General features: G+C 36.4%; 1 protein-coding gene across 1 annotated transcript in view; it reads left to right on the forward strand.

Annotated features, from left to right (window-relative positions):
• Positions 1-67: 67 nt before the first annotated feature.
• Positions 68-24,406, forward strand: part of LOC149568689 (O-fucosyltransferase family protein) — an 87,355-nt gene continuing 63,016 nt past the window's right edge. Inside the window, exons 1-6 of the mRNA XM_089821580.1 lie at positions 68-400; positions 12,020-12,082; positions 12,174-12,255; positions 12,499-12,569; positions 12,724-12,812; positions 12,955-13,158. Of these exons, the coding sequence (XP_089677706.1) occupies positions 266-400; positions 12,020-12,082; positions 12,174-12,255; positions 12,499-12,569; positions 12,724-12,812; positions 12,955-13,158 (644 nt within the window). The 5' untranslated portion in view covers positions 68-265. The remainder of the gene's footprint in view (positions 401-12,019; positions 12,083-12,173; positions 12,256-12,498; positions 12,570-12,723; positions 12,813-12,954; positions 13,159-24,406) is intronic.

Here is a 24,406-nt window from a genome sequence, read left to right on the forward strand (position 1 = left end):
AATAACTTTGTACTTCTCCTAGTCTCCGGATTCTTTGCTATTAAATTAATTTTCTTTCACGTGCCACTCCAAAGGAAGGCTCTCTTTCCGCCCACATGACCAAGCGGCTACTTTTCACCCGCTGAACCTAGCGGGTGCTGAGAAACGGCACAAATGCAAAAGCCGTTTCGATGAAAGCGCTTCCGGCATATCAAAATACACTTTAAGCTCAAATCCTTCATAAGTTAGGACTCTTATTCAGGTGGAGTGATTGTGGGATTCGAACATGAAATCTAACAAACTGAAAATGCAGAAGCAAATCGTTCAGAGCGTATTCGTAGGAGTGGTCGTGCTTCTTTTGCCTCTGTTGTGTCCACATCTTTTCAGGCCGCTTGGAAACGCAATGCCTTCACTTTTCTCGGTACGGTTCTGCTTCATTTTTCGTTTTTCTTTCAAAGCTATTTCAGTCTGAGCTAGATTTGAATTTCCGACCTTTGCATATCCTCTGATCCACGAATTAGATAGTTACTGTAGCCGTTGAAATCGTCAAACTGGGAGGATATATGTCTTTGCCTTCAAGGAGCTAGAATAATCGCAAGGCAAGGGTTGACGAAGCATGTTTGTGCTTTTAATCCAATCTTTTCTTTTCCTTTTGGGTAATGGATACTTAGCTATGTCGCTAAGAGTTGATGTTGCAGTGGGTTAGGTCGTGGTTCGAATCCGTTTCAACACGTCAAAGTATGTAGGATTCTTCGCCGGAATGCAACTTTCTGTTGTTGTAAGCTATGTTAGTAAATAATTCCTGGTATTGTTATCTTACATTGACTGTGTAAAACTAGAACCTGAGGACTTCCCATTATTGTGCCTAGGTTCTCCAGCAGTGAACTGTTTGGAGCGTGAATTGTTCTTTCAATAACAATCATAGCATTTGCTACCGAATATTCTGTACTTAAAATTCAAGCTTCTTTAATTGTTATTAAATACGAATTATCAACCTCCTATTGGCATGCTGGGGCACTCAATGACACGGAACTACTGGCTCCTCTGCACTCTGGAGTGTTGATTGCATTGTCAAAAACAGTCACGTAATTCTTTATCGCAAATTACGTTATTGATTCCGTTCCTCTTTGCACAGTAGACTAGGAACACAAGTTCCAATTAGCATGGATATTGTGGAACTAAGTTTTCTGCCAAAAGACACTAGCGAAAGCTCTTCTAGATGACGTGGAACTATACAGGTTACACAGACGAGCTTTGCAAACCAAGGATGCTAGCTTTTCCATGTCGAGGAAAGAGGGCAATGTTGTCTTTGATAAATAGAAATAAGATTCGTTCTCAGATATCTCAAATTTATTAAAGTTTTTCCCGGTCAGAAGAAAAAGCACTTAAATATCCCAAAAAAGGTATGGTTGGACAGTATGATAGGATCGAATACAGACATATGATTGCACACTGTATTCCTCGTACTTTGAAACAAAGTTCAGTACAACATTGGGTTAACTAGTATATGACAAGAGAGAGGCGCTTTCTCCTGCATTCATCCTTGACAGTGGCCCTCTCTGCTTTGCGTCCTTTAACTGCATCTTGTTGGAAAACCTCTTTCCACGTCTGCAGTTTGTTACACCCAGACTAAAGCTAATTCCACATCTCCTATCCACGTGCACATAGCAGAGAGCATTTCTCCAAACCTACGGCACAGAGATACACACATAAATAAAAGTTGTTAAGCTCAGCTTGAATTCTGTCCATTATACCATCATTCTCTATCCACATATAGGCTCTAGATCTTCTTCCTTAGTTGAAAGTCCTCTATTTTTAGAGGCCATGTAACTTATCTTTTGGGGTGCACGCAGATCAATGAAATAGCTGTTTCTTTCTTCTATCTGCTGCCACCAATTTTTTCAGATTTGTTCTCTTTTTTTTATTACATCTTTTGGCCCTAGTTTGCATCTTTCACAACTATTCCTCTTAGTCTCTTGCTATATACTTTCTCTTCTCCTTACTATTTCAGTTAACTGAAGCATGAAAACGACTAGAATCCTAAACTTGTAGTATGTTGTAACATAATGACTATCCTTATTGCTAATGTAGTTTCCAGTGACAAAATGACAGGACACATCAGTAATGAGTATTAAAACAGAAGCACATCATTCTGATGTAAATTTACAAGAGTGAGATTGTACACAGATAAGTTTGAGATCTTTCTGTTTTGGGAGGTTGGATCTTCAACGTTCTTTTGCCTTTGCCATTTTCTCTTCTTCAAAGAGGGAAGGCAAATGTTTAACAGCAGGTTCTCAGTAATACAGAAAATTAAGTAATCAAATTTTTCTTTGGAAGTGAGGAGTAGTAGGCGAAATTATCGGGCTCGATAAATACAAAAACTTAAGGTAACATATGTATTTAGGCTAATTCTGAGGACGTCCAATTTGGCAAAACGAATAGCAGGATGTACTTTGTTTATGGAAAGTTAGCCAACACTATCTGAAAAAATTGTTGAGTGGTCTGTTATATTCTCAGCTTTTCGTGAGAAGCAATTGTTATTAAAATTACGCTGCATGATGTCCCTGGCTTGAATATCACTATAGACCGAGTGCTCTATCATGTTATGCCATTCTAGCTCCACCAAAGGTTTGAAAAAATCTGCTCTCCTCTTCATCCTTAGGTATTGTGTATCTATTGGTTTGACATTTGAGTTGGTCTGAGATAGTTCAGTCATGCTCTCAACCATAGTTCACTGACTTGAACTCAGAGTACTTGGCAAACCCAAAATTCTCATCTCTCCAGAATCTTGGCAATAACTCTTCAAAAACCAAGGTTTGTTGGAGAGGCAAATTCAACTTTTTAAATTTCAGGAGAAAGAGTCTTTGTAAAATACATATTTTAACTTGCCCTAATTTTAACTCACATTATGACCTTCCCCAACCCATTCCAATCTATGTTGGCACATTTTGATCCCCTGCTGTGATTCTCCACATTGGAATCGCTTGAAACCCAACAAGTTTTCATTCTAAATTTGATGATCTATCCTCTGCAACTCGTCAGCAGATATTCATGAGTTGATCTTGTGTTTACTTGTCCAGCTGAAAAATATGCGAGTACTCAGCAACTTGGCATGTTCTCGCATGGTTTTCTATTCATGCCCTCAAACATCATCATCTACCATTGGATTTCCACCCTTATAGAAGCTTTTACTTTATGATGGTGCTTAGTACTTTTATTTCCTTCCAAGTTTTTTTGTCCATATGGTTAGCCTGATTTATTCTTGTGTTGGAGGGTTCTGTATTAAATGCATAGAATCATTTTAGCTACCCCACAAGCCTTATGGTGGAACCTCTTCATGTTAGAGGCAATGTAATATTCTGATGACTAATTAACTCTGCTTTTCAAATGGATTCAGAATGATTAATTGCAAAGTTATGTTCAGAACTATCAGAATAAGAAATTATAGATTGTAAATCAGATTAATGATTATGCCATCGAATAAATGCAGGAATCCACTGTAAATGCAACTCAAAATGTAATTCAAATAGCTAAACTGTAATGTTCCCTTTTGGGATCACTTTATACTTTACTTTAAATTTACAAATTGAAATGAAGCAAGGAGCACTGTATAGTTTGAGATATAGCTCTAAACTAGGAGTAAGATGAAATAAACTTTACTTAGAACCTTCAACTAAATTAGATAATAATAATAGGATAATACATATAATACATCCATTTTTTAGGGTTAAGAGAGAAATAGCTCATAATTGTCATGGGCTCAACCATAATGAGGCTTGTGATAGGAAAGACATGATGAGGTGCCCTAATTATCTCCAGCCCTAGGCCTAAGTGCAGAAATTCTGTCTACCTTGTCCTCGTGTTTGTAACTATGCTCATGAGTTGGGTAGGGTACCAATGGAGCCTATTCACCGTTCCCCTCTATCACACTATCTTTCTCTCTTCTTATGATTAGGGACCCCGTTAAGATAGGAAGGATATGATGAGGCACCCAAATTATCTCTGGCCTAGGCCCAAGAGCGGAAACTCTGCCCCTTTGGCCTCACGTGGTCATAAGTTGTAACCATACTCATGAGGTGGCGTACTTAACAAAGTCTGCAGACTGTTCCCTTTACATGCTATCCTTCTCTCCTCTTATAATTGAGGTTTCCTTCCTTAGTAACTTCAACAACCAACCTATGTAGAGTTGGAGGGAAGTTTGCAATAGGGTGCCTTAACTTGAACCTAGGCCTAAGAGTGCAATCTGTGACCCTCTTGGCCTCATTTGGTCGTAACCATACTTATGGGGTGGCATATCTAGCAGAGCCTGTAGACCGTCCCCTTCATCACGCTATCCTTCTCCTCTCTTATGATTGAGGATCCCTTCCTTATTTACCTCAACAAAAAACCCCTATAGGCTTAGAGGGAACTTTGCAGCAGGGTGCCCTTGACCTAGGCCCAAGAGTGGAATTCCTGTCACCCTTGGCCTCATGCACTTAACCAATCTCATGAGGTGGAATACCTATTGAGACTTCACCATTCCCCTTCCTCGCACTTCCTTTCCTTCCCTAATATGGTTGATTATTGCAGGAATTCTTATTGATAAATGCATAGTCACTTATTGTTTGTATATGATTGGTATAAACATATACATTCAATTCTATATGTACATACATAACTATCATTTCATACCACAATAATCTCTGAGATTATAAATAGATTGCTCTTCTCTTTGTATGTCTGCTTCTGATATATGCATGACTCCTGCTGTATGCATGACTTTCTGTCTCTGAGGCTTGTTTTGTATATTTCTCCCGCCTTTTTTACTAACACTGTTTTTTGTGTTCTGTTCTGCTGCTAATGATCAATTATTTCTGCTGGAGGATCAACCCGTCTATCTAGACATATATTGTCTTCTGCCGCCGATGGCTCTTATTTCCTTTGATCTGCAGATTCTCCCTTTCAAATCTGCTCAACAACATATAATCATGTCTGTGGTAATAATGTGCTTACCTCTTCTGTTGTGCTATATCTCTATCTGCTGATATGTTTTTGTCTACTCTTAATATATTCTAGTCTTCTGTAATAATGTTTTTTGGTCTGCTGTAACAATTTCTCTTCCTATGGCTCCCATCTCAAATGAAATGCCTTCCCTTCATCTCTTTTGGTGGAAGGAGTCACAACTCTCCAGCTAGCAAGGGACATGACTCTTCATACGATGTTATTTGTTATTACTGGTAACTAATGATTGGGCTAGCCTTAGAAAATAATCTATCCAATCCTGGCAGACTCTTAGGATAAATTGTTGTATTCCTTGGCCTAGTCAGCCTTCATTTCTTTGCCACCACCCAGGTTTTTTTGTCATTGTGTAAGGCTGTGATTGACATGGATTTTCCCTAGTCTCAATTGGGCATGATAGTCCGCCCTTCCCCAAAATTGCTTGTCCTCGAGCAATGGTTGAATGATCACGGAGTCTAATTTGTAATTCACCTTTTGCTATGCAACTTTGATGTCATATCAATTTGTTAATTGGAATAGCTTAACAAAGTTATTGTAAATTTGCTAGGTTTGTAATATTAAGACAAGTTTTCTCTCTCTAGCATACCATCATGGATACCTCCTTGAATCGTAGCAAGGGTGTGCTTTTTGCACACGAGAACAATAACCCGCATTTATTATCTCCAATTTAATAAATTTATATTGTTTTGGTTTGCCGTAGTTATTCTCAATTCTAGATTAACAAAAAATAAAATCAAATACAAAGTACTCACAATAGAAACACAAACTATACACATGAATGTATGAACTATGAAGACGCAAACCATAAATGAAGTATACACACAACACACATATTGCTAGATCATTGATTTATCTTTACATTTTAGGCTGATAGGATCAATGCTTTGATACCACTCGTAATGTTTGCTTTTATGATCACCTTATGCTTTGCCCTAATTTCACAAATCAAAATAAAACAAGGAATACAATATAGGTAGAGATATAACCCTAACCTAGGTTTAAGATGAAATAAGTTAGTTGGAACCCTCAATTGAATTAGATAATACTAATATAATCATAATACACCTAATACATCCATTTTAGGGTTAAGAAGAAATACCATACAATTCTCATGGGCTCACCTATAACAAGGATTGAGACATGAAAGACATGATGAGGTGCCCTAATTATATCCAGACCTAGGCCCAAGAGTGGAAACTTTGTCCTCGGCCTCATGTGGCCGTAACCATGCCCATGAGGTGGTGTACCTAGTAGACACTATATCATGATATCCTTCTCTCCTCTAATGATTGGGGATCTTGTTGAGATAGGATGAACATGATGAGGTGCCCTAATTATCTTTGGCCCTAGGCCCAAGAGCGGAAACTCTGTCCCCCTTGGCCTCATGTGGTTGTAAGATGGCATACCTAGTAGAGCTTGTATATTGTTCCTCTCCATTATGCTATCCTTCTCTCTTATAACCGAGGATCCCTTCTTTAGTTACAAAAAACAACCAACCTAGATAAGCTTGAAGGGAAGTTTGCAATAAGGTGCCCTTGACATTAGGTCCTTGAATGCAATCTTTACCCCTATTCGCCTTGTGTGGTCGTAACCATACATATGAGGTGATGTACTTGGTAGGGCTTGATATCGTTACCCTTCATTGCGCTATCCTTCTCTCCTCTTATGATTGAGGATTCCTCCCTTAGTATCCTTAACAACTAACCCATATAGACTTAGAGAAAAGTTTGCAGTAGGGTTCATCATTTGGGAAATAAATCAACAAACCGAAGGAGCAGTATTTTTAAAAGTCAGGAAAATTTGGATTTATTGAAGGCAAAAGTCAAAACCTAATTTTTAATATGTTAAAGGACATTTCCACATCATAGATATATTGAGAACAAATAAAATATAGAGTTCAACCCATTTTTTGTATAAAATAGATTTTCATTGCTTATATTCATATCGCTGATTACATTGCACAAAGCATACCACAATATCATATTTGGAGACAAATGTCAAAATGTCAATAACAATATGGTTTGTAACTTTGTATACAATCAAACTATAAACTAAGTACAAAGTTTTAAGAAATCAAATGTAGCCAATGACATGCGGGGGGGCATGATGCCCTAATAATGCTTCTCCATGAAAAGTACCTGCCCTAACTACTACACTAATATGAGATCCAAGACAATGATCTAGCAACTATTAGAAATTTATCAATAGTGGATTTTTTTTTTAAAAAGTACAAATCAGTTTCAAGTGCTCCAAGACTTCCATTATTATTGAGGCAAGGAGTTTTTTAGGGGTGGTTCAGTATTTGAGAAAGCTTATAAAATCATATTTTACAATCGCAATGCTTTATATTCCATACGGGCAATTGATAAGTCCTTTATATGGTCCATAATTCAACAAAAGATATTTGTTTAGTTGAAGTAAAAGATTAACAAGTCATTGGTTTTGGCAACTATTATTTTAGGTAGAGACCAATGTTAATGATGAAAAAATGATATATATTAAAAATAAATATATACATTATAAATTATATATTGTTTATAATTTATAATTATAATTTATTATATAACTATTAATATAATAGTCCATAATAATTTAAATTTTGAAACTAGTTTTTAATATTATTTATGAACTACTGGTGTCCTGCTTCCTCGTTAAAGGGCCATCTATAATGGTGCATAATAGCTATAATTTTAAAATTAGTGTATAATATTAATTATATATCTGATCATATCATAATCCATGGGTCTTATTGGAACTGTGATTTAGAGCAAATTGCTTGGCTACCTTGACACTATCTAACATGCCTCTCCACAATTTAGGATGATTGAGGCCCTTTCAAATTTGATTGATAATTGCCATTGCTGCTCCCACTCCTCTATTTAGGGTTTTCTAAAGTTTGGAAAAAAAACAAAGGGGCAAAATAACCAATTGTTTCCACGCCAACTCCAGATTGACTTTGCTTCTGTCCTGGAATCAACAACCCTATTTCTAAGTGATTTGTCAATTTCGTGAGTTTTTGGTAGGGTTCTGCCATATTTTGTAGGGATTTTAAAATCATTTTCAGATTTTATTGTGCTTTAAATGCAAAAAGGTCACTGAAAATTTGGTCAATGATTTTTTCACGAATCAGGATTTTTTTAGGGAATAAATTGGCTGGCTCTAGGATTCAGGACTAATCGGGTATAATCAGGGATTTTGCAGATCTCTGCTTCTATGGGGTGCCCTTAACTCAACCCTAGGCCCAAGAGTGGTAATGTGTCTTTCCTGGCCTCAGGAAGTCCTCAACCCATCTCATGAAGTTATGTACCTTCAGAGTCCTCACCATTCCCCCTCCTTGCACTTCGTTTCCTTCCCAAATATGGTTGATTATTGCAGGAATTTAGATTGAAAAATGTATAATCATCTACTGTCTGCATATGATCGGGAAACATATACATTAAAATATATATATACACACACACACACAAAACTATTATATCATACCATAATTATCTCAGAGATTATAAATATATATTGCTCTGCTGTATGTATGACTACTGCTTTACCTTCAATGATTATCTGTGTCGTTTGTTTTATATATTTCTCCTGCCTTGTTCACTGAATAATACAACCACTCTTTCTTATGATCTGTTCTGCTGTTGATGATTGATTATTTCTGCTGGAGGATCAATCCTTCTAGCTGGACATGTATTGTCTTCTGCTCCTGTTAGTTCTTACTCTCTTCAATCTGTAGATTCTCCCTTTCAAATCTGCTCGACACTCTCTCTCTCTCTCTCTCTCTCTATATATATATATATATATATATATATATATATATGTATGTATGTATGTATGTATGTATGTATGTATGTATGCAGTCATGTCTGTGGTAATAATATGCCATGTCTTGTGTGATGCTATATTTATATCCGTTGATATGTTTATGTCTGTTGTATTAAGTTATCAACCCCTTTCTCCTGCCTTGTTCACTGAATAATACAACCACTCTTTCTTATGATCTGTTCTGCTGTTGATGATTGATTATTTCTGCTGGAGGATCAATCCTTCTAGCTGGACATGTATTGTCTTCTGCTCCTGTTAATTCTTACTCCCTTCAATCTGTAGATTCTCCCTTTCAAATCTGCCCAAAACTCTCTCTCTCTCTATATATATGTGTGTGTGTGTGTGTGTATGCAGTCATGTCTGTGGTAATAATATGCCATGTCTTGTGTGATGCTATATTTATATCCATTGATATGTTTATGTCTGTTGTATTAAGTTATCAACCCCTTCCCCCCCAACCCCCCCCTCTCAAATGAAATGCCTTCCCTTTATGCCTTTTAATGGTTTGGAGTTGCAACTAATCAAATATCAAGGGGCTTGACTCTTCATTCAATGCTATTTGTTATTGCTGGTAAATAACTATTCTGTTGGTCTTAAATTATATCTATTCAATTAAGCCGAGAGGCTTTCTACAGTCGCAGCAATCTTCAATGTAAACATTTTCTATTTTCAAAAAAATTTGACGTTCATTTACATGTCAGAAAAACAAAATAGAAATAGATTAAATACAATTATAATTAAAATTGTGAAAATTATAGAGAGGAAATGAGGCAGATCAAGAGTCTCGAATCATTTCCTCACGCCTCTTAGACTCACATAAAAATGCGATGATGAAAATAGGCGGCTCAAGAAAGATATCTCTCGGCTTATTTTATATATATAAAATATATATAAGCTAGTGGTTAGCCCTTAAGGATGAATTGCTGTCTTTCTTTCTTTCTTGCTCAGTTGGCCTCATCCACCTATTTGCTACCACCCAGGTTTGGGATATAATTTTGTGAAGGCTGCAATTGATATGGATTTGCCAGAGTCTCAGATGGGGAATGGCATACACACCAGCAACCCAGTGATAGCACTTTCGGAAACTTACAAATCAAATGTTCAGTACAGATAAAGATTAGTATAACCAGTTTTTAGAGCACACAGTATCAAATCCCGTATGTGTGTTCACCCAGCAGCCTGGGACCTCCTATGATGACACAAAAAGTGCATACGGCAAGACCCAGGAGCTACCATAATGAAGGTTATGTGGATGGTGGGACAGTAGCAATTGAGTGCCTTGAAGTGGCACTGTCTTCCTCTTTATTCGCCTCAGGATCGATTCAGGATACTGACAAGTTGGCTCCAATCAGCTGCCCTGGTTGGCTTAGGTTGATGCCCAAGCTTGAACAAAAGGGATATCAGGGATTTGGTCCTGCAAGAATCTCCTTCCACGATTGCATCTGGATAGGAGACAGGATGTGTTTTATGCCAAGATAGTTAATAACTTTTCATCCCCATTGCTAATCTACCCCTTATAAATATGGCTTACTTCCAATAACAACCTAAGAGATTAACTGCCTCAAGGGTGGTCTGCCAAAAGGGCCATTACAAACAAAACATTTAATTTTACTATGGAAGAGAGGCAAGAAAAAAAATATAATAATTACATTTATTAATTTGATAAATAAATACTTTAAATCAAAAGGCTGACTTAGCTGGTCTGATTGGGAGCATCACAGGCAAAGGGCTGAGGGATATCCATTCTGCCTGCCCAAGGTACAGTCCTGGCCTCATCCCTTCTGGTATCAAGGCCTTGCATTCACTAAGACTTGAGCCCAGGTGGGCTTACTTAGAAGCATTCAACTTTACCAGCAGATCAAGAGCCCATTGTGTGCTTGAATTTTTCTATTTCATACGTGATGATTTTCTGATTTTATTGACAACACAAATCTCTCTATGGACATTAACATATTAATTATTGGCACACTTATTTTTATTACTTAAAATAAGTGGTAAGCTATATGCAATCAAGCAAATTGTGTAATGGTGTAGACATGAGGTGGTAAGTGTTTAGCCAGAAATTTGTAATTGAAAGCAATAGTGGATAATTTGCTTAGGTGAGCATGGGAAAGACTCAAAATTGGACTAGTTTCATTTCTCAAATTGGAGATGATTATTATAGCATTTCGTTTTTCTTCTTCTATGAGATATAAAATCCAATTAGTTGTCGAAGAGCTTCCCTTCCCCCGTACAATTTACAGTTTTCCCACAGTATTTCACTTTAGACAAGAAGGAAGCTAACTCATCATGTTCAAGGGGTTGAGAATTATTGGTTAGAATATTGGATTTTCATTGTTGAGACCCAAGTTCAATTTTCCATAGGACATCTAAAGTATAATTTGAAGTTTTGACTCTTGTTTTTCCATAACTGGGTTCTAACATGGAGCTGGTTTCTAAATAAAAGTGGAATCCTAGGTAGTGCACCACTCTTGGTCTTCTGCAAGTGATTTCTAGTAAGCTTACTCTTAAGGGGCTTGCAATGATCTCACGTTGATGCTCAAATGACCAAGTTATTTGCAATAGATATGCAATTCAACAGAAAAATCTTTTCATTACACTGTCATAACTCATGGGATCTAGGGTTCATTGAAAACTAATTCTTCTGGCATTAAGACAACTGACTTACCATACATCACTGCTGATCTGATTTAGGATTTGTTGAAAACTGCCCCTCTGCTAAGAACACAAACAACACACATCATCATCACAGATTGGATCTAGGACTCATTGAAAGCTAGCTCTTCCTTTTCATCTAGCAAGGTCCATCAAGATATTATTTTAGCATGTAATGAGTGCTTTTTGTGATTTGAATCTTGGTAAGCATTTTTAAGTTTCCAAACTTATTCTACTTTACTGTATGCGCATGTAAACTTGCAGCTGGTGGCTGTGTGTTCTTATCTTGCCTTTTTTGGTTCATGAATGTTTAATTGCTTTCTGAAAAACCTCTCTTGATATTATTTCTGTCTTTATTATCTTCATACCTTCGGCTTCTCAATATTTGCAACTTTGTTAGAGGAAAAATATTTTGGATATAAAAAAAGCAGCTCTGCGCACAATTGGGCTACTTGTTCATCTGGTTATACATCCAGATGGGGCTTGCTAGAAAGAGAACTGGGCATTTGCAAAGGTGTTTGTATCCTAATTTATCTTTTGAGCACCATTTACTATGATTTTGCAGGAATGGAAAGCGCCTAAAGCTAGATATCCTGCTTTACTGGAAGCTGTTTCAAAGTCTCGACTTGTAAGCCTGCAATTTGTTGAACTTTAATTTCTTCGTAATTAAACTTATTGAAGATGTTTTGTGAAAGTGTTTTTTTTTTTTCACTTTTAAGTTGGAGGGGGAGCCTTCTGATCTTTGGGACCCATTGCCAAACCAAGGCTGGCGACCTTGTACTGAGAGATTGATCCCATCCGGTAAGTATTATAGGGTAAAGTAGTAGTGCTTTGTGGAAAAATCTGGAATGCATGATTTGTAAAAACAGTTGATCTACATCAATTAACATATTGATATTTGAGAATTTACAACTGCTGATTACAGACTTGCAGTTGACAATCTTTTAGAGGTTCTAGTAATGTTTCTAGTTACACTTATTCCATTATAAGGACAGTGATGTGAAAGACTAATGATAGTGCATATTGCTGCATAACTGTAAATAGAACCTCCTGTAAAGACTCAAGGATATGTCCAAGTTTTCCTGGAAGGGGGTCTCAATCAACAACGAATGGGGGTCAGTGTGCTATGCTTGCAATAAATTTGTTTATTGTGTAGCATTAATTTCAATGCTTCATCTCTGAAAACTATTTTTTGTCATAAGCTGGCATAATTATGTTACAAAGAGTGTACAAAAAAATATTGTCATTTGTTTCTTGTTTGTTATGAAGATATGCGATGCAGTTGCTGTTGCCAAAATCTTGAATGCGACATTGGTTGTTCCTCATTTTGATATGAATCCTGTTTGGCGAGATTCAAGGTATTTTGTCACTGTTTGTTATTTTTTTTCCTTTCACAATTATGGTGCACACAAATTTTAGACATTTATGTGGGGGTGTATAAAAATTTATTATAGTTAATGAGGGGAAATGGTCAAGATGAAGTCCATGATGTTTTTGCAGCTCATTTGCAGATATTTTTGATGTGGATCACTTTATACAAACTCTAAAGGATGATGTGACTATAGTGAAAGACTTACCAAGAGAATTTCGCTGGAGCACTCGAGAATATTATGCAACAGGAATTCGAGATACAAGAGTAAAGACAGCACCTGTCCATGCTCCAGGCTACTGGTTTCTAGAGAATGTGCTTCCCGTATTGAAGAGGTAACAAGGATTTATGGGATGTCTTAATGTGTACTAATCTTCTGTTCGTTCCAGTAAGAGTATTTGTTTTATGATTGTAACAATGTCAATGATTGCAGATCAATGCATTGTCTGCATCTAGCAATAGACAACCTTAGCTGCACATCATTGGCGATCTTCTCAATAACAGGGGCTCAATTTTACAGAGTTTTAGTTTATATGATACCACCCTACTTGTAACAAGATTTTTATTTTATTTAATTTAATCATCAATACTATTTAAATTGATCATCATGACAGATAAATAAATAAATAAATAAATACATGAATGGATTATGAATATATCAATGACTACCGGAATAACAATAAATAATTATATCAGTCGTTCCTGAATTATACAATGAATTAATTATATGTATGCTGGACTAAACAAATAAACAATCTGTAAATCTAGTATTTTCATATTTCACTATGTATAATAATTATTTATTGCTGATGATTTAACCAGACTCATTCAAACACAGAATACTGGTGGTCTATTTGACAGAGCACATAGTCCACATATTTCTCAGACCACATAGTCCATGTAGACCAAGACGCCGACAGTCTGTTGAGACTATTCATTATAGCCCAATAAATAGTAAACACCACCAATAATGAATGTTGAGCAAGACAAGTGTCGTGGTAGGATTAAGGCCAACTAAGCATGCCAACTAATGTCATTAACCAATGCCGCATGACTTTTCATAGAAGATGCGACAATAGGAAGTCCCACCTTTCGATCACAGGGATGTAAAATAATAATGAACTTCGGAAAGATGATCACCACGGAAGAAAATAAAGGAATTGCATTTAAGTCTGCACTCAAATACAGAGCAGTTGTCATCGGCGGTGAAACCAACAGCATGGAAAGACAAAAAATAAAATAATTGCATTAATCATTGTCAATTACAAGTCAATTGAATAATTAAATTTTAAGTTGTCAAATTATATCAAAATTTCATGATGACTTGATTTAATTATTTAATAAAGCATTAAAATCACTTTAATGGAGCTTAATGAATAATTGACAAAGTCATTTTAATTAAAAGGGGGTTAATAAAGAGAATACCAAGAGATAGGCAAAAGGAAAACAAAGAGTCAGAGAGATGTTGGATAAAAGAATATTGAGAGGCTCATTCACAGAATGCTTGGTTATTGTCTTCTCTTGGAGTATTTTGGGAAGCTATGAGTTTCAATTTTGAATTCTTGAGGACGGAAACCTTTAGGATTTCTGGGTAAATTGGAGGGAAACATCTTTGGAGGTGAATTTGCGATGGAGTTCGCAGCTGGGCAAATTTGTGAAATTTTCATCTGATGACAATTCTTGTGCAATAGAGGTATTTCCTATCTGTTTGGAAATAAGGTTGTAATTTATTTCATAAACATATACATATATAAAATATATGTATATGTATCTGTTTGGAAATAGAGGTATTTCATATACATATACATATACATATATTTATATATGTATATGTATATGTATATGTATCATAGTAACACGGGGACGTGTCCCCCCTGCAGTTTTGCCCCATGTCTTGGAGACAAGGACGCATTGGGGATTTGGGGACTCCATTCCCCTGTCTCCAACGACACCACCAGATTTCGCCACGTCCATCGAGGATGGGGGGACATCCCGGTGTTGACTATTTGGTGATTCGATTATTTATGTTGAATGTTGAATGTTCCAATTCATTGCAATGTTCAAGTATTTACTCTTTTACATCTATATATCTTATTTTACAATACATCTTTTCATAACTAGTATTTTAAGTACCATATGTATAGTATATACAACCCCTCCTGCCACCCTCTCCCCCATCCCAAAAACTTGTCCCCCCGTTCTGCCGTCTCTCCGTCCCCTAGAGTGGTGTAACTATGATATATATGCAGATGTTCGTGTGTGCATATATGGAAGTATTCATAACTCCATTTCAGTTTGAAATGATATGGTTTTCAAAATGATCAGTTGGATGAAAAACCATAGTAATCAGTTGGATGAATAGAATTTAGTCGCATGCAAATTGTTGTTTAAATTCCTGTGGCAAATTTGGAAAACCTGAAGCAAATGTCCATAGGGGGGATAATTTAGTCATATCAAAGTTGTGTATCCTCTTAGCCTTTGAGGGCTTATCAGTAGCTGAAAAGTGCAGCTTGGTTGTCTGGAGAGTCTAAACAGATAATTATTTCAAATCTGAAAAGTCTCTTTTTGAAGTAAATTACAGAATATTGGATTTGAACTGCCTGTCTGTTTGTCTGCTTGTTTACGGGAATAGAGATTTAAAAAAATGAAATGGGAGAAGGCGTATTTGTTGGCATATCTTTTTGAGAGATAGATAACATATGAAGGGAGCTTATTGGGATTGGAGATTCAGATACTTGAAAATTTGAATAAGCCGTCGAGTGCATGAAGCGCGCTACACATTCTCATTTTGTTTTTAGCATGATAGATTAAAAATAATGTTTCCTAAAGTTCGAAGGAATCAATAAGCTTGGAGCAGTTATATATTTCTTTGAATTGTTTATTTATTGATGCTTTGCTAAGATAGACTTCCTTGCTTGCCATGAGAGGATACATTTTCCTGAATTATTTTATATCAAACCTTTTGACTGATGATTAGTCTGAATAATATTTGGAAGTCCGACTCATTAATTGGCATTGATGATAATATTCCTCATTGACTATTTAAATAGAGTTTAGTTGGAGAATAGCTGGCATACTCACCGATTAATTGCTGAGCTTTTGAGCCTCATGAGTTTTTAACTGTTTAACTGAGCTTTAATGAAAAGCTCAATGAAAACTCAGCAAATTTCTCACAAAAATTTAGTGAGTCCAAGCTAAAAACTCGCCCATGTATTCACAGTCCAGCATTAAAGCAAAAAATCGTCTTAGTAACTTGGCATGTTTTTCACAACAATTCAGTGAGTTCAAGCTAAAAACTAGCCTACATTTTGACAGTCCAGCGTTGAAGCAAAAAACATCATAGTTTTATTCTTTTTGTTTTGTTTTGAGCATTTCTGTTTGACGACGAGGGAAGAAAAGAGCCCTTGGTAGCTGATTGCAATCAATTAGAAGCGGATTTGAGTCGATTTTAACCTATGTTACCCCAAGTTTCCGGGAAGAGGGGACAGGGGGACAGGGAAATGGGTTTCTGGGACGATTTTCTTTTGTCGGAACAGGTCCCAGACGGCTATATATATATATATATCTGAATTTTCAAATATGTTCATCAATTTTACATTCATCGCAACAACATATTAATCAAATCATCATAGAAAATTCTAAATAGCATCATTTTCAATCATCATCTAAGTACTTAAAACATTAGCACATAATGAAATGAATCAAATAAGAGGATGAAAAACATCAACTCTCAATAAAATGGAAACATTGAAAAGATAAAGACTCAAACTTTAAAGTTTTGAACTTTTAAAGTATCAACTATGATCATATTGATATATAATCATTCCATCAATGTATCAACTATCAATGATCATATAATGTCAAGACAAAACACTCCAAAGTCTAAAACCTCAAAATCAATATCAAAACAAAGATACTATGGCAGCTGCCCCTAATCATCCATATCAAAGTCACTATCAATATCATCTTGAGCCTCAAAATGAAAACACATATACTATGACAGCTGCCCCTAATCATTCATTTTATAATATATTTTATAAAAAATTGACTTCCACAAGTCCGGGCCCGCAGATGACTGGACAGTCTTTTTTTAATGGTTTTGTTGAGTTTAATAAATTTTTAATAGGAAACTTTTATTGCAGTCCTCGGGATGTTAGGAAATGGAGAAACAGTCCTCAAAACGGTCAATGTGGTTTGGAAACTCGTTGACTGTTTTCGAAGTTTCGGGGATGCGTTTCCTATTTTCTTCTCTAGGTGGGGACGTCTGGGAAATGTCCCCTGCCATCCCCCCGTCCCCAAAACCGTCCTTGTTTCTGAAACTTCAGGTTTAGGGGTGAAAACGCATCCCCGGGTAACATAGATTTAAACTGATGTTTTCAAGAATAAATCACTCCCAGGTAGGTTTTTTGAGTTTTTTTTTAAAGACATTCTATTCATTTTTTATTGCATTTAAGTGAATACAAAATCATTCCTTAGTAGTTAGAAATCATTTTGAATCTTTAAAACAAAATTCAACACTATTTGTGACAAATTTTGCTGAATCTTTCACTATTTTTTTTGAAGAATATCTAGTTTAAAGCAATTTAAACCCTAATTGAATGATGTCTAAAACAGTGGAACTGATTTAGATCGTTTGTTTAATTATTTTACGAAAATATTTATTTTGTCTTTTCAATTTCTTTGTGTAGGTCAACAGTTAACCATTAATTCAACAAGGCAAATTTAGAGAATGATTGGCCACTAGAGCCATGCCCTTTTGGATATATAGGCACCTGTCCTAAAAATGCTAGAGTTAAGGTATGCCTATGAAGGAGCGAAGCCTGGGAACGTGATTTGCATAAATTGTGAGAGTAATTTCTAGATGCATAAATTACCTTAAAATACCACTTTGCAGGCATTTACAAGCATGATACAAGGAAATGTGTGAAAGTCGCATAAGAGATAAAAATATTTGTTAACCCTACTTGCTGTTAGTGAAGGAAAAAATTGCAAAGGGAGAGGACAAGATTAACTATGAGGGAAGCCATAGCTGAATCTCAAGGAGCTCCAGTATGTATTAATGAAGAAGCACTTGAGAGCATAGTGGGATCTCGTTGTGGCCCTCTTATTTGCAAACTGGGAACCTCTGCTTTTAGTGCTTCTGCTTCCTTTAGTAGAGTGCATGTTGTTTCATAACACTTAGTGATGCAACCTATAGGAAACTATTTTGTGTCCAGGAACACACCTGGAGCACAATCATAATTAGAGGCCACCGGATGAAACAAGGAGGCACATGAGAAAGCAAACATTGTATTTGCCAATTTTTGGTAACTCGTCAACATCCCATTGCATGTGGGTGAGAGTCCTTATTGGCTAAATTTGGTGAGTTCAATGACAGTTTCAAAGAAAGTGTACAAGGCCCCTTTCACAAGGATTTGGGTGGGAGGTTAGTAAATTACTAAATAGTCCACTTGAATTGATTTTTAAATTTTAATTGTTTTAAACTTTTTCTTGTTTTGAATTTCACTTTGGTTTTGTAGGTTGCTCATAAATGCAATTGATAGGGGAAGCACAATGGTGGAGGAGCAAAAAAAAAAGAATGGACAAAGTATGGCTGTACCATTTTTTCTTATGAGAGGGCAAATGAAAAAAGATGCACATTATCAATTTTCTATTTGCTTGCAAGGACAATGTGGTGTTCTTGAAATTGGTTGGTGCCCTTGAGAGGGTAAAAAGTGCATCAACTTTGACATTAATGTTGGAGAACATTGACGGTGGGAGTGCAAAAGTGGGCAAATCGTCACAAATAATGCAACAACAGGTAAAATTCTCCAAGATACACACCCTACTCCTTTTGGACACCTTGTGCAACACATGTTCTTAACTTCTTTTGGAGGACATAGGAAGACTTGATAAGATGGAAAAAAGGATCATGGAATATATCTAGACTCACTCTTGGGTTCTATATGCGATGAGAGAACACACTCATGGGAGAGATTTGGTGAGATCTGGTGTTGCAAGGTTTGCAACGATCTTCTTGATGTTGGAAAGCATTATTGGCGCATTAGCTTCTTTGAAGCAAATGTTTGTGATGAGAGAGCACACTCATGGGAGAGATTTGGTGAGATCTGTTGTTGCAAGGTTTGCAACGATCTTCTTGATGTTGGAAAGCATTATTGGCTAAGTTATCGAATTCGTCCCCTGCTGCCCGGATTCGGGTTCGGGTCCGTAGAGGTCCGAATTTGTCCCTGGGTTCGGTTTGGGTCTGGGCAAGGTCCTTAGTTTTGACTATGGATTCGTCCGAGTCCTTGTTGAAGCGAACCCAGATGAACCCACACCGAACCCAAGGCTAAAACAACATTAAAGAGTGTTTTTTTAATTGTTTTCTTATGCAACTCTCAAAGGAACTTAATAAAAAACATTTCACTCATCTAATCCCTTATGTCAAGGAGGAGGACGATGATATAGCAGCATATGGGAGTAGTGGAACCAGTTTGGGTTCCAATGATGAAGATCTAGATATAGTTGCAGTTGGGGATGAAGCCATTGATCCCTCATTTTGTGATGATCCATTTGACCCTTGAAGGGCATTTGATACTATGATTATTGATAAACTACTAAAAACTTGTCATCTATCATCATGTTTCAATCTTTATTACTTGATGAACTAGTCTTTCTTTTGCAATTTAGTAATTCAATGTATTATTTGATGAACTAGTCTATGTTTTGCAATTTAGTAATTCAATGTATAATTTTCTTTACAATCATGAAGATAGATTAATGAGCGAGTATTTAATGCTTTTAGATTCAGGTAAAAATAGGTTTTGAAGGGACCCATAACCCTTTGGCATTTGGCATTGATCAATGATCAAGCAACAATTGTTCATATTGTGAAATGACTTTGTTTTGCAACTATGCATGTTTCTCTTGTGTGTGTGTGTTTTTATATATATATACTCACAAACCCAGCCACGAACCCAAATGGGGAAATAAAAAATTGCCCGAATCCACAAACCGAACCCCGAACCCGAACTTGTCCTCGAACCCGAATCGGCAACTTAGATTATTGGCGCATTAGCTTCTTTGAAGCAAATGTTTGTGAGTCAAGCATGGCTAGACTCACCTTAGTCCAAGAAGCCTAGAGGAGAGGATGTCATGAGCATAGTCTTTGACACCTGTTTTGTGCAGAGGGCTACAAAGATTGTGAAGGCAACTTCAGTTCTTGAATTTTTAACTATTCTTGATTCAAATGTCAATTAATCTTTTTGTAATTTACTAATTTGTGTTTTTTAGTTGTATGTGTCTGAGCCTTTGGTTCGAGTTTTGTGCATAGTAAATGGGGACGAAACCCCAATGGAGTATATTTATGAGGCCATTGATAGGGCCAGGGAGTTTGTAAAAATTACTACAGGGGGGGATAGACTTATATACGAGTCCACTTGAGAAATTATTGACAGGTGGAACAATCAGCTCCACCAACCCATTCATGCAACAAGGTACTTCCTCAACCCCAGGTTTAGGTTCGATGATTCTTATTCAGATCTTAGTAGAGAGGTCATGGAGGGCCACACTACATGCACTCAGAGGATGATAGATAAGGTTGAGGAGAGACCTTGTTGTGGCAAAACTCGAAAGCTATGTGGAAGAAAAGGGTAATTTATTCTCTTTAGAGATGGCAAGGAAAGGGGAAGAGGCACTCAAACCTAGGTAAAACATTTTCCATTTGGATTTTAAGGTCTAAAGTAATTGATAAATTATATTTTTTCTTTTCTGTTTGTCTTCGAACTTTTCTAAATTTTATTTTGTAGATGTTTGGTGGCAAAGTTGGGGTGACAAATCTAAAAAACATTGCCCTAAGAAATCTTATGCTCACTTTGTAGTTCATCCAATTGTTAGCACAATTGGAGCTTGTTTAAGGCCACCCACATGATAATGAGGAACAAGTTAGCTCAGAAACGCTTTAATGACCTTGTCTATGTGCAATATAATCTTCAGTTGCGCATAAGGAAGGCACATGAAGTAGTAGCTGGTCCACTTGATTTAATTGATATAGATCCTTATAGTGATTGGACAACACAGGTGCAACCTCCATTGTTTATAGAGGACGCCACAATTTTGGAGAGGGAGGATATGGAGGACGGTCGTAGATTGGAATTCACAGTAGATGACATTGAGGAGGACAAGGAGGATGAGTGAGATGAGGAGTCATTGCCTGTGCCAAGAGGAGCTACATCTAGGATGGAGGATGAGCCACGCACATCATTAGAGATACTGAGCAAGGAGGACAATCACACCCAATTCAGGGTAGTAGGGATGGACCCCCGAGGGATACCCCTCCCTTATTTTCTAGTAGAGCTAGGAAGAGGAAGATGTAATTGTAATGATGTATTTACTTTTAGTTTGACAAAAACTATTTAGTATTTTGCTTCCAACCATCATTATCTAGGACGGTGATTTAGGCTCGGTTCCAAGTTCAGGTACAAATGATTGTTTCACTAGTACGACAAAATTTTGGAAAGGGGGTTTGAGTTCGTTTTTACAAAAACATGTAAATTATATCTACATATCTAATATCTATATATGAATGTCACATAGTATGAAAAAAATATTTAAACAACATAAACTTGTAATCATAGCATCATGAATGATGATCATACCAGTATAGCATCATATCGCCATATACTCAAGTTCAACATCAATGTCAAGTAATTAATCATAACATCAAGTTCAAGTATCATTGTTTCAAGATCAACTAACAGATTAAAAATTTCTTAATGTTCTTCATCATCTTTTTCTACATTGGCATTAATTGACCCATAAACAAAGCTAAGGCCAATGGGATCAGCTGTCAAAATTTTCAAATTTATCAAGTGCAAGCTGAGAAGTAGAAGCCAACATAAAACATTAAAATCCACCTTTTAGGGTTCAGGATGTTATTATATGGAGCCTAATAAAATTTGGAGGTTCATTTTCCCAAGGATTTAAGGGCAGGGTCCCCAAAATGGGGTCAAGGGGGAACATGGGGAGTTACTTTTCTATTTGCTGACATATTCTTACCATGAGAATGGATGCTAAAAAATAATTAAATTTGCAAAAAAAAAAGAAAAAAAACAACTTAGCCACTAACTTTCACTATTTGCGGGACCAAATTCATTGTTTGTTCCATGTTTTCCACCTTGGTTAGTTTGGGTCCAAATTTGGTGTAGTTTTGTTCGAACCACCCTCTTATGGATTTGGACCCACCCATTGGTGGACCAGACTAGAACCGCAAACCAGAGTGTTCTCGTGTCCCCACTTAGGGGCAACTCTATATCCTAGATCAACATTTTTCACGAGAATGTGATTTTGTACCCACTTTGCATTTAAAACTTTAAATATATTTATACTCAACTCCTTCCTTTTGTGTTCTCATTAATTAACTCATTGGACACACTTCTCATTGAATTTTGCAAACAACAAGCATTTATAGCTACATTTAAGCTGTTTTTTTGGTTCCATGCTTTCCACCTTGGTTAGTTTGGGTCCGAAGTAGGTGTAGTTGGTTCGAACCACCCCTTTGTGGCTCTGGACCCACCCATAGGCAGACCAAACTAGAACTGCGAACTAGATCGTTCTTGTGGTTGGTTAGGGGACCCTTAGGGGCAGACTCTATATCCTAGATCAACATTTTTCATGAGAATGTGATTTTGTACCCACTTTGTGTTTAAAACTTTAAATATATCTATAGTCAGCTCCTTCCTTTTGTGTTCTCATTAATTAGCTCATTGGACACATTTCTCATTGAATTTTGCAAACAGCAAGCATTTCTAACTACATTTAAGCTGTTTTTTAAGTTCCCAAATTTTTTGCCTAGTTTTTCGAAAATTGGCCAAGATTTTCCCATTTTTTTTCCAGCCTTCATGAGTTTTTGCTAATTTCAAGTTGTCCAACTATGGTTTGAGTGATAGAAAGCCCTCAAAAGTGTTAAGAGTTACAACTGCAATAAAGATCTCAGTATATTATTTTTCGTGTGGTTAGTGCTTTGTAATTGACACTATCAATTTTGGCTTGTAAATGAAACTATTTTGTAATAAGAATAAGTAACCGGAACTATTTTGTATTTTAGGATAAAGTGAGTCATCATTGATGACTAAGCAATTTCTTAGCCATCAATGACACCTCACTCTACAAGCATTTCTAATTAAATTTAAGCTGTTTTTTAAGTTCCCAAGTTTTTCGCCTAGTTTTTTTTCCGAAAATTGGCCAAGTTTTTCCCAATTTTTTTGGGCCTTCGTGAGTTTTTGCTAATTCCAAGTTTTCCAACTATGGTTTGAGTGATAGAAGCCCTCAAAAGTGTTAAAAGTTGCAACTGCAATAAAGATCTTAGTATACTTTTTTTGGTGTGGTTAGTGCTCCATAATTGACACTATCAATTTTGGCTTGTAAATAAAACTATTTTGTAATAAGTAATCGAAATTATTTTGTATTTAAGGATAAAGTGAGTCATCATCAATGACTAAGCAGTTGCCTAGCCATTGATGACACCTCAACTCTCCTTGGCTAGCATATTACTGAGCATGAATTTATTGTGAACAACTGTTTTTGTTCTGAGCGGCATCCTGAGTAGGTGATCAAGAATTACTAAAACTGGGTGGCACTTCATAGTACTTGTTGGTGATGCCAAGTAACGTGAAGCGTTACATGACGACGCTTCACATTACTGCAATTACAAACTTTATTTTTGCCTCTCTCAATCGTTGAACATTATTATCATTTTGCACTTCTGTGCTCAAGCATATTGATACACAACAAAATATATTGTATGATGCCTTTAGCATCATGATTGAAGAAGTATTTCCATTTTTATTGTCCTTAATCTGAACGCATATGCATCTCATGCTAGATATTTTAGTATATATGTATTTTGCAAGGCGTGAGCATTAAAGCTCGATTTTTTGAAGCCGTGCATATCAAAGTGATTGTTTACATATCACAATGGATTATCATTGCAGGTACTCTATATGATTTGAGACCAATTTATTTTTTATTGAGCATAACATTTCTGTTATATGTATTGATTCTAAATATTCAACTACTTAATCTCTAAGTTGCATAGGTACACCCCCACCCCCCCTCTCTCACTAGGAAAATTTCGAACCGGTTTGGAGTTCTGGTCCGGTTTGGACTTGGGACCAGGGTACTGTTTTTTCCCTGCAGGTTTGAACTAGGATTAAACTCGGGTGAACCAACACCCAAAAGTTTGAACCCGCAGCGAATTGGGCCCTGTGGATGGCTGGAAAGTGTTTGTTTAGGAAAAAATTAAATGTTTTTGGCGTCCACAACCCTAAAAGTAATACTGGAGAAGAAAAGATGAAGAAGAAGAAGAAGATGAAGATTGAAGAACTTAGAATATTAATAGTTTTTCATTCCATTATCTAAACCATAGTTGGAAAACTCGCCAAATGCAAAAACTCGCCAAGCCCCCCAAAAGTTTAATCGGGAAAAACTCGGCGATTTAAAAAAAAAACTCGGGAACCTAAAAAACCGCTGAAATTTAATTAAAAATACATTTATTTTGCAAAATTTAATGAGAAGATGCATCTAATAAGTTAATTAAAGACAATA

Source organism: Cupressus sempervirens, chromosome 3 (genome assembly GCF_028749045.1).
Source record: "Cupressus sempervirens isolate cs-2001-9-10 chromosome 3, ASM2874904v1, whole genome shotgun sequence".
NCBI classification, from domain to species: domain Eukaryota; kingdom Viridiplantae; phylum Streptophyta; class Pinopsida; order Cupressales; family Cupressaceae; genus Cupressus; species Cupressus sempervirens.